This window comes from Acipenser ruthenus, chromosome 14 (assembly GCF_902713425.1).
Source record: "Acipenser ruthenus chromosome 14, fAciRut3.2 maternal haplotype, whole genome shotgun sequence".
In the NCBI taxonomy this organism is placed as follows: domain Eukaryota; kingdom Metazoa; phylum Chordata; class Actinopteri; order Acipenseriformes; family Acipenseridae; genus Acipenser; species Acipenser ruthenus.
In genome coordinates, this window is record NC_081202.1 from 3,376,418 (window position 1) to 3,388,067 (window position 11,650).

Here is an 11,650-nt window from a genome sequence, read left to right on the forward strand (position 1 = left end):
GATTTCATATGCACAACAAATTAAAACAACACACGCAATGGGGTGTTGTAATACATTTGCACACTGTGGTATATAGTTATAGATGAAGTCAAAATATAAACATTTATATTTACATTTTTAATACACAGTAGTAACAAAAGTAATTTCCCTTTCCAGTAAGGTAAAGATGTCAATGCAGAGCATGATTAATTCAGGAAGACAAGACCAGACACTTACAGCTAATGGTGATTCCCAGCTCTACTCCCAGTCTCTTAGGGAGTTTCACATGAAACGTGCCACTGCTAGGAACGACAGACTCTGAGGAGGAAAGATAGAGAGGAGCACGGCTTCAAACACAAGAGAAAAACCGACTCCTTACAAACTTCACAAGAAGAAGAAAAGCAGGTCTGGCTTATTTCATTAAAAGGTTATCTTGTATATTTTCTAAAGATTGCCTTCAATCCACAAAAATGCAACAGCACATGTTAACCCTTTGCTCTCCTTTGTGTAGCACGTATGCATTAGACTTGATACTCTTAGCATTATTACAAAAAAAAAAAAATCAGGAATTCTCATTTCTCCCACTAGATTTAATGGAAATAGGTTGTGCTGCAATTCCATTGAATCGCTTTGTGTTCATTGCTTTTTACATTCCCTTAGCATTTTATGATAGGTCTGGGTTCTGTTGCTCAAGTATGTAGTTATTATCATTGTTCATTACCTGGCTATGAGCAATGAATAACCTTCCTATTTCCATTCAAATTATGAGACTCCGCCAGCGCTTCCTACACTATAGTTACCAGGGATGGAAATAAGACTCCCATCTCTGGTTCTATAAATAGGGGCTGGCAGAGTTGAAAATTATAAATGTCACCTGAAGCTACATCATCTTTAAAGGGAAATTATTTTGCAAAGCAAATACCGGCGACGTCAAACTCTATCTCCAGCGTGGCCTTGCTGGTGATGCTGGAGTCTCGGAGGAGCTGGTTGGTCTCCTCCAGGGTGCTGCCCTCTGTCAGGATCCCATTGATAGACACAATCCGGTCCCCGACTTGCAAGATCCCACACCTGCTCAGCACAGAGGCAAACAACACCTTTGCATGTATATTTGCAAACATGAAGACAAAAACTAAAATCGCTGTAGCCTGCATTTGTAAACCTGATTTCTGCACAGTATTCCAAAAGCGCTGATTGACTTGCAGCTTTCTTTAAAAACACAAACTATCCTGCTGAAAACAGGGATATAAAACAATGAACCTAGCCCGGAGAGAGGATCTGTAAAAGAGGGTTGGGTCCAGTAAATTACAAGGAGCTAGCAAAACCTTTTCAATGAGTTCTGCATTATCTGAATGCTCCTGATAGTCATTGATATTCTGCGACATGGTTCATATACACATGACTGTCACTGCAGCTTTGACACTAAGCTAGACTGACAATAGGTTTGCTCTCGTCAAGTCACAGTGAAGTTTAAAGCATTGGGAGGTCAGACAGTCCTACAAGGGCCTCCTGTCCTTTACAAGATAGACAGTTTCCTCTGAAAGCTGATGGTGCTGGCGTTAGATCTCTTAATTTAAGAAAGGACAGAATTGTCCCTTCGAGCCACAGAGCATCATTAATTGGGCGAGACTATCCCCCTAGCAATCAGCTCTGGACCTCTGCTATCTCCTCTTCCTCTGGAAGATATACAGTAAGAGCAAATACAAAGTGACAAATCCACACAACTAAAAGAAGCGCTACGACACTCTAAACCTCTTCAAAAATCAACGTTTGTTATTATTATTATTTATTTCTTAGCAGACGCCCTTATCCAGGGCGACTTAAAATTATTACAAGATATCACATTATTTTTTACACATTATTTTTACATACAATTACCCATTTATACAGTTGGGTTTTTACTGGAGCAATCTAGGTAAAGTACCTTGCTCAAGGGTACAGCAGCAGTGTCACCCACCGGGGGTTGAACCCACGACCCTCCGGTCAAGAATCCAGATCCCTAACCACTACTCCACACTGCTGCCCACGAAGATTAATTTCCATAATCTTCCATTGAGTGTTTGATCATGTTTTATAACTCTGGATAAATATATTTCCAATAGTTCATAAAAGGTCCAAACTCTCAAGTACACCATTATTAAACAAAATTATTATTATTATGATCGCTTGAGTTTAACAACTAAGGAAAGGTGAGTCAGCCTCTCATTGACTCACATTTCTGCTTAAAGGTGCGGTACAGCTTCATCAACACCTCCTCACCTTTCTGCAGGGCTGTCTGGATCCATGTATGCAATGAGAGGTGGAGAGGAGAGAGTTTCCGTGGCAAACACCCCCCCCTGCAGCTGGATCCCAAAGCCTGTGACGGGGTCACTGACCAGGACAACCTCGGTGGTGTCTGTGTGGACAACCTGCCCAGAGAGACCCAGAGTGCTGGAGGCTAAAGACACTGGACACCAGAGAGAGAGAGAGAGAGAGAGAGAGAGAGAGAGAGAGGCAGAGAGAGAGCAACAGAGAGAGAGGGAGAGAGAGAGAGAGAGAGAGAGAGAGAGAGAGAGAGAGAGAGAGAGAGAGAGAGAGAGAGAGAGAGAGAGAGAGACAGATCAGGGTGGAGCAAAAGCCTTTCCATTGCCCAACTGAATGACTTATTTCAAGCAAGGACCTTATTCTTATGGCATATTGTTACTTTATATTGCATGCTCATTTCATCTAAAATGCTGCCATTTGAAAAAAAAACAAAAACCTTTTTACTACTACTTAGAATTACTTCTTGATTGTATTCAGTAAATGTTTCTGAAATTCCCTATTATCTGAATTGAAATTATTGGTAGCTTGCCTGGACTAGAAGGCCATTATAAAGTCAGCTAGGCACTCTAATACCAAATGGGCAACATGATTCAATTACTGCTAGCACAGGTTAACAATTTCTTAACACGGGCATGTGACGGGTACCCCTCGCCCCTGTGTGTTTTGTGTTATATTGTATGGTTTGGGTTATGTAGCACGGGTGATTTAAAATGTATATTGGTATGTGGGCACGGGTAATGCACAAATAGTTCACATGCAGACTGTGCCGCGGCCAGACTGAAAGATTAGCAATCAAGTCCTGGCACAGCTGCTTAAAAGAGTCACAGTTCTCACACTCGAGGCTGGGTGTTCAGAGTGGAGAACGGGAGTGAGGAGAGAAATACATTTAAAAAGAAAACAACTGGGATGAGCAGCACGATACTTGCTTTGGGGTTAGTGTTTGTTTGTTTTGTGTGTCTGCTTCTTTTGGTCATCGTGCTGTTTATTTTGGTGTATCAGTGTTTTGTTCTGCTTTGTTAAAACATTTCGTTTGCAATAGATCTGCACCGCAGTGCATTCACACAGAACTGTGTCTGTATTTCCTGCTCTGATGTTACCACACACCATCCTGATGACAGGGCACCGTTTGTTAGAAAGAGGTGCCATTGTTACGATTATTAGCTATGCTGCATTTCCACAAACAAATCTTGATGCATCCAAGCCTTCACAAAGTTAGGGATGTTTTTCTACAGCAGAACTGCTAGTGGCTATATGCTGTAAATGACCCTGTATGTAAAATGACTGTTAATTGCATTATAAAACTGTTATTCTCACAATAAAGTGCTTCTTTTAGTTTTAATTCAAAATACTTTGAGGTTTAAAGTTCACCCAAGGCATGAAATTGCCTTGGCTTATATTACTGAATCAAGGCCTTTCAGACACGATGGTTTCCTTTAGTGTGTTTCTATTTGATTGGATTTTCTCCAGCAGAACGTATTACTAGTGGTAATGGCACTGTATGGCAATGATATCAAGCAACACAGAACATTAGTTGACAATTACTCTATGTTAATGTGAACCCGCTGAATCTGGAAATGTCTACCTTGCTGCATTAAATCGCTAAAAGCTCAGAGCTGAAGCATGCCGGCGACACACTAAAAAGCATTAATATAAATTAAAAAATAGACTAGAAAATGTCATAAAAAAAGAGAAATAGTTACTATAAAGTGCAATTTAAAGTGATTGTAGAGAAATCTTACTTGTTGTGCCATGCCATTCACTATGCACACTTTCTTCAGCCTGAGTCACTGTAGTACCAGATATCAGGGTTACAATGAATGCTTGCTGTAACATGCATTTCACGCTTTCAAATCTGCACATTTGAGACCTACAGTATGTAGCTTGTGCAAAGGAGTTGAGATTTATGGAATTGCTTTTTTAATTTTTTTTAGCTACAATCACTTTAACGATGCACGAACATGGCTAACATATTAAAACAATAACAATAATAACAATAACAATAATAATTTGAACTTCTCAGGGTTTGACACCTAGAAAAGCCTCCATCGTGGAGCTCCTACCCTCCCAGGTCTCTGCCTCCCCATCTCTCATGTAGCCTCACAATGACATTGTCTGAGACCCTGTCTTCAGAAAGGGCACCGCTGTCAACAGTGCCTGTGTAAGCAGAGTCCCGTATCACAGCCCTCAATCCTGATCTGCTGTGACCAGCCAATACACTTGTCAAGAGATTGAATCTGCAGCTCAGCAAAACAATACAAGCCACTTCTTTTAAATGACACAGGCATTTAGCAGGCATGTACAGTACAGTATGCTCACCAGCTAACAAAAAGCCAGTATTCTAGAGCTCTCACTTTCTAAACTACACTCCACGCTATATAGAGCAGGGGTGGGCCACTCCAGTCCAGGAGGACCATTCTACACTAGCCTGAACAGGTACTGTGAGAATCACCTGCTACTATATATGTATATATATATGCTTAATAAACTACAAGCACCACAAGAGCATGCTGCAGAAGCGGTAGTGAACGGCTGACATACAGGAGCTCCTGTGATCTTTCTTCTTCAGCTTCCTCCTCATGAGGGTCCCCCGCGGGCTGGTGGGGTACAGGTTGCGAGGCAGGGTCCCCATGTTCAGAGAGCTCAGGCTGTACGCGCTCATGGAGGCAGGAGAAAAGGAGGACAACGACACCAGAGCTGCGGGGAGACAGGATCCACAACACACAGTCAGTCCCGTCATACAGCACAAGTAGACAGACACGGACTCCTACATCAATCTATCTACCTGTCAATCTAGCTCATAACCTACTCTTCAAATGGGATCAGTAGGTACCATTATTCAGCACAATAATGTGAATACTGTAGCATTTAACCACTGTAAGGCATCTTCAGGCAATTACTGTATAAACTGGTAAATCTAGAATGAAAACGTGCTGCGTACTGCCAAGCCCATTTCAAGAAATGGCCATCATGTATTAGAAACACAGTAATCAAAAGGCACCTGCAAGTATTCTGCATACATGACTTCAGATCTCCTTTTCTAAATCCCTGCTCTAGTTAGGTAATTGCAGGATTCTGGGGCTGACACAGCTACATGTTCCTGCTAAAAGTGCATTCAGATCAGCATGCATTCTGCTGTTCTTGGTAAAGGAAGCTGACCCTTTCCATTCTCTTCAATGGCAACCCTAACCCTAACTTAAACTTCTACTTGCACCTAAAGAAGAGACTTTTGAGGTCATGAAAAGTTAGTGGCTTTATATCACAGTTAATCTAATACACTGTATTAAACCATCAAATATTTAAGTCTAATTGGACACAGAGCACACGTTCCACAGAGAACTGCCTGACACACACAGGCCTTAGGTACATGAACGCATGCATTTATTGGTACAGTAGATTATGATTGATAATGCAAGTTAGTCACTTTACCGCTCCACCACCTTTATTCATCTTGTTTTCCTATTCTAGACAAAGCAACAATACATTTTTTTTTAAACACAACAAAAACAAACATCTGTTAAATTATTGCCACACACGTTCCAGCACAACAAAATGCAAGACACACAATAATTATTTCATGTGCAATAGACATTGAAAATATACACACGTTTATGTTTTACTTTCTGGATAATGCATTATTTACTATTTGAACAGGCAAATGAAACCTAACTTTCAACCGTTTCTGAAATAGTTGATGTCACTACCCCATCACCACCAAAAACAAAACTGGAATATCCTTCAGGTAGCAAAAAAAATGCAAATGATTTAGAACAAAAAACAAAAAGACATGGTGGCTAACTAGCAGCAGCTTATAAAATGAGACGGCAGTGACTGATCTTGAATGGCTTCACTGTGAAGGGTGCAATATGAAGAACAACACACTAGCATACACAATATTGTCATTGGAATGCAATAGACTCAGAGGTCCATTCGGGTTTAGCCATGGAAAATGTATTCAGTTTTATATGAAAAGCCTATACATTTTAAAATCTATTCTCTTCCCTCTTATTAGCCTCTTATTTAATTTGTGTTCTTAAAACCCACGTGTGGACGCCTGAGCTGTGGCCAAACAGACTCATCTTTCATCTGGTTTCATTCAAGAAAACAGCACCACTGACAACGCTGCTCTCAACGCCAAGTGGTGAGAAAATGGATGGAACAATGTACCGCAGTCCTTTAAAGAAATGCAGCGTGACTTCAGCATGATTCCACACAGCGGAGCCTAATCCGGGTCGCACCCGCTAAGGGCTCCTATGAGCAGTTGTTTTGGAAAGGATTGGACATGAGCTCTTGTTGTATTCCAGGTACAATATCCCTAACCAGGTGTGTTAGTAGTGATCTGTTTTATAAAAGAGAAAGGCACTTTGAAAGAGACAGGAGGAGGAGGAGGAGGGGGAAAAAGCAAGGAACATTACGAAGGTTGTTTGGAGTGTGTTTCTGGTATTTCAAGGCTTGCGTCCTGCTATGGTCAGGGTGGTAGGTGTTATAATGTTGGTAGGTGAGGAAGTTGCTGTTGTTGTTGGCACAGGAATCCCAGGTGAGCTGCCTGTTGCTCCTCTGCACCTTGACTGTCCACATGAAGGGATGACAGGTATCGCAGACCAAAAGAAAAGAAAAACAAGACAAAACAAAAGCACCAGAGAACAGGGAAAGGAAACTAAGTGAACGGAAACTGGAAAAATTAAATAAATTGAATGTTTTTTTGGGGCCGCATCTGCGGTTTAACATCAAAGAGCAAGTCGCGTCAAATCACATTTTCTTCATTGTTTTATTATCCCCTTATATCATCTGTACAATCACGCTGAGCAGTTCTTATTGAGATTACTCAAATACTGGATTAAACTGCTGGACTGTGAGTTCAGGAGCTTCTCTTAGGTTATAACGGACTGCCATGGATATATGGACTGTAACAGAGGCAAGATCAGCCACAGAGTCTTTCTAGAGGCAAGAGCCAGTGCCATCCAGTGATCTGCTGATCAAGCAACCTTTTGCATTTCTGGCAATACACTGGCTGTGCACTAGATGGTGCTGTCACATACAAACAAAAAGACTGATTGAGCCTACTGTACATTACATATGTCTAGGACAGGCAACCATAACTGAATAACATCTCTTGAATTTCAATAATAACCACTCAGAACGATTACAAACATCATACAAAAGATGAAAACGTAACAGGAAGCTGCTTGTTGATTAAGCTTGGTTGCTGTAGTTCCAGCCGGTTTTATAATGTCATCACAAGAGCATTGTCCCCTGTGAACCGTACAACATGCAACGCAATCAGAAGACTATGATTAGGAATATGAAACCTGCTAGGACTACAACAACCAACATGTTCATATCAGTATCAAGATTAGCTGTAGGGGTTTCTATTTCTTAATACGGAATATTCTTCAAACTGAAGGACCTGCGTGGTTCCTAGTGTTGAAAGCATCTGTACACAGAAATAAAGGTCCTCTGGTGAATGCAATACAGCCCCCTGTAAATATTCTTTACAGTTAATCCCCCCCCCCCCTCTTGTTTTGCAGCTGACTGAAAGCATGGCTCAGGGTTAAGCTGCGGAGCTCTGTTTGTAGCTGTCTCCCAGACATGCGAAAGTCATTGGGAGGCTTTGGAAGACTCAAATCTGACAGCCCTGTCATAGTCAATTTCTCAAGCAGCTCTCGTCATCTCATCTCTGGATAGAAAGCGACGAACACAAGATAACACTGAAAGAATCTTTTGTAATAGTGTAGAGAACTGCCCTAGGGATGAGACAGCAGCAGGATGGGAGCCGGTGCTATTATATAGAAACAAGGTTATTTGTATTCCACATCAGAAATCAGAAAAAGATATACACATATATATATATATATATATATATATATATATATATATATATATATATATACACACTCTTACCGTGGTCTGGGCCTTTGAGAGCCAGTCGGGTCTGGTGGTGAGGCAGAATCTCCAGTTTGACGTGTTCACAGGTGCTGGCTAAAAGCTGGGTGGCCTCTGCTAAAGTGCAATACTCCATGCTGGTGCCATCAACAGAAAGGATGTGATCGCCAACGTGCAGTGCACCACACCTGCATGGGTTCAACAATATCCAGCCAGTGCACTCACATAGCTAGCACCTGCTTTTGATTGTCTTATCAAAATCATTATTCATTATACCAATATTTTTTTTTAAATAAAGTAACACTTTTATCTAGGAGAACTAAGAAATGTAATGTTCAAATTCAAAGGTGAACATGGGCAGTATGAGCATAACATCACTTACTGCACGGATTCATTTTCTGTATCACCTCACTTACTAAACAAATCAATCAGAGTAAGGGTTGAAGAAGTGTAAAGCATGTTTTAAAAGGACTGCATGTACCTTGTAGACAACAAAACCCAACATAACTGGAATAAACTACTCAACACATATTTCACTGTGCTAGACGTTTTTTTTTTTTTAGAGCATACATCAGAGATTATATTTCATCACAATATTCGTGAAAACCTCTCATCAGTGGAAGAGAATATGAAAATTCTAGTTATTAAAAGACAATAAAACTTCAGTTGGGTGAAATGGAACACCTGGAGTACAGTGCCTGTGACAATGTTTCAAAGCTCCATATAATTACCTGTCGGCAATGCTTGCAGGTTTAATCTTGTCGATGACAATGACCTGCTTGTTACAGTACATTGAGGTAGTTAACGCAACTCCCAAACTGGAGCCAGGGCTTTTGGCAACTTCCACCAGCAGAGGTCCAGAAGCAGTTGCTATTGTATCTATCAGAAGCAATAAAAACACCAACACCACAATACATTACTGTATCCCCAATTAACGACATAGCATCTCATCTATATTTAACCAGCACTGAATGCCATTGTGAGTACGGTGCAGTAAATGGGGAAGGGTGATCATTCTATTGAACACCACCATCTGGCAATATTGGGATGCATGCATTTATCATGCAGCAAGCCAGCCAGGGTAAGCCTGATAGTCATACAGTGGTAAGCAGAGAGGTATGAAAGAGGCCATAGACAGAACAAGTCCTATTCACCCTCAAGCAGCGCAAGATGATATAATGCAGTCAGGGAGGGGAGAATACATTCTAAACAACCATCATTAGTGACAAATGAAATGGTGCAATAACAGAAGGGAGGGGGCTATAGGGAAACCTATCAATAACAGACGGGAGGGGCTATAGGGAAACCTATCAATAACAAGGGAGGAGGCTATAGGGAAACATATCAATAACAGAAGGGAGGGGGCTATAGGGAAACCTATCAATAACAGAAGGGAGGGGGCTATAGGGAAACCTATCAATAACAGAAGGGAGGGGGCTATAGGGAAACCTATCAATAACAGACGGGAGGGGCTATAGGGAAACCTATCAATAACAGAAGGGAGGGGGCTATAGGGGAACCTATCAATAACAGAAGGGAGAGGGTTATAGGGAAACCTATCAATGACAGAAGGGAGGGGGCTATAGGGAAACCTATCAATAACAGAAGGGAGAGGGTTATAGGGAAACCTATCAATAACAGACGGGAGGGGCTATAGGGAAACCTATCAATAACAGAAGGGAGGGGGCTATAGGGAAACCTATCAATAACAGAAGGGAGGGGGCTATAGGGAAACCTATCAATAACAGAAGGGAGGGGGCTATAGGGAAACCTATCAATAACAGAAGGGAGGGGGCTATAGGGAAACCTATCAATAACAGAAGGGAGAGGGTTATAGGGAAACCTATCAATAACAGAAGGGAGGGGGCTATAGGGAAACCTATCAATAACAGAAGGGAGGGGGCTATAGGGAAACCTATCAATAACAGAAGGGAGGGGGCTATAGGGAAACATATCAATAACAGACGGGAGGGGGCTATAGGGAAACCTATCAATAACAGAAGGGAGGGGGCTATAGGGAAACCTATCAATAACAGAAGGGAGGGGGTTATAGGGAAACCTATCAATAACAGAAGGGAGGGGGTTATAGGGAAACCTATCAATAACAGAAGGGAGGGGGCTATAGGGAAACCTATCAATAACAGAAGGGAGGGGGCTATAGGGAAACCTATCAATAACAGAAGGGAGAGGGTTATAGGGAAACCTATCAATAACAGAAGGGAGGGGGTTATAGGGAAACCTATCAATAACAGAAGGGAGGGGGCTATAGGGAAACCTATCAATAACAGAAGGGAGGGGGCTATAGGGAAACCTATCAATAACAGAAGGGAGGGGGTTATAGGGAAACCTATCAATAACAGAAGGGAGGGGGCTATAGGGAAACCTATCAATAACAGAAGGGAGGGGGCTATAGGGAAACCTATCAATAACAGAAGGGAGGGGGCTATAGGGAAACCTATCAATAACAGAAGGGAGGGGGCTATAGGGAAACCTATCAATAACAGAAGGGAGGGGGTTATAGGGAAACCTATCAATAACAGAAGGGAGGGGGCTATAGGGAAACCTATCAATAACAGAAGGGAGGGGGCTATAGGGAAACCTATCAATAACAGACGGGAGGGGGCTATAGGGAAACCTATCAATAACAGAAGGGAGAGGGTTATAGGGAAACCTATCAATAACAGAAGGGAGGGGGCTATAGGGAAACCTATCAATAACAGAACCTGGGTAGAGAAGAGTGAGCCTATGGAGCTGGGAGTCCAGCAGCCTTATGAAAAATGAATCAGAGCTCCATTAATTATTTAAGCATTAGAATACCTCCACTGTGACTGACGCGCTCATAACTTTGACTTGAATTATCGGCCGTGGAATTCTACGAGAATTATTGCTGATGAATCTTTGAGCAGAGTCCTGGACGTCTTCATTTTTATTAATTTTAACAGCACAGCAAAACTCATTCAAGAAAGAAACAGTACATTCCAGCAGCAGTTGCCTTGAAACTGCTGAAAGTGTTTAATAGTGTGGAACGAGCGAGTTGTGCTTGTTCTGTTTGGTTACACTCATAACTAGAAAACACTTAAGAGTGATAAACTTAGGAAGCTTTTGATTAAAACACAGTGTTCATTGGGCTAATTTGCCAAATCACACAAGTGAAGAAACAGCTGTTTGGATTTGGGATGATGGCTCTGTGCACTACAGCAATCCACACAAATCCAAGCAGCTGTTTCTTCACAGCTGTTTCACTTGGAATGCTAAACCATTCCAATCAACAGCAGCGACTCTGACCAGTAGAGAGCTTTGATCCGAACAAGCAGTTTGTGCAGCTCTGCCAGTAATACAGCCAGTCTGAAATGAGTCTGGGTCAGCACTTCCCTTCTCGTGAATCCAGAGAGATGAGCAATGCTGATCACTAACAGTTAGCCCAGTGACAGCACACCAGCACGTGATCGGTATCTATCGGTATCCTAGTCAGAAGAGGGTTGTGAAGCTG

At 41.8% G+C, this 11,650-nt stretch overlaps 1 protein-coding gene across 13 annotated transcripts in view; it reads right to left on the reverse strand.

Annotated features, from left to right (window-relative positions):
• LOC117419614 (glutamate receptor-interacting protein 1) overlaps positions 1–11,650 on the reverse strand; it is a 171,208-nt gene that overhangs the window by 15,348 nt on the left and 144,210 nt on the right. For 10 of the 13 annotated variants that reach the window (XM_058985581.1, XM_058985579.1, XM_058985583.1 and 7 more), the window contains exons 8-14: positions 8,892–9,039; positions 8,179–8,348; positions 6,693–6,845; positions 4,819–4,974; positions 2,236–2,422; positions 902–1,047; positions 217–297 (exon numbers count right to left, since the gene is read on the reverse strand). In XM_058985581.1, coding sequence (XP_058841564.1) covers positions 217–297; positions 902–1,047; positions 2,236–2,422; positions 4,819–4,974; positions 6,693–6,845; positions 8,179–8,348; positions 8,892–9,039 — 1,041 coding nt within the window. The remainder of the gene's footprint in view (positions 1–216; positions 298–901; positions 1,048–2,235; positions 2,423–4,818; positions 4,975–6,692; positions 6,846–8,178; positions 8,349–8,891; positions 9,040–11,650) is intronic. The other 3 variants (XM_058985587.1, XM_058985589.1, XM_058985588.1) reach the window with 1 other exon arrangement.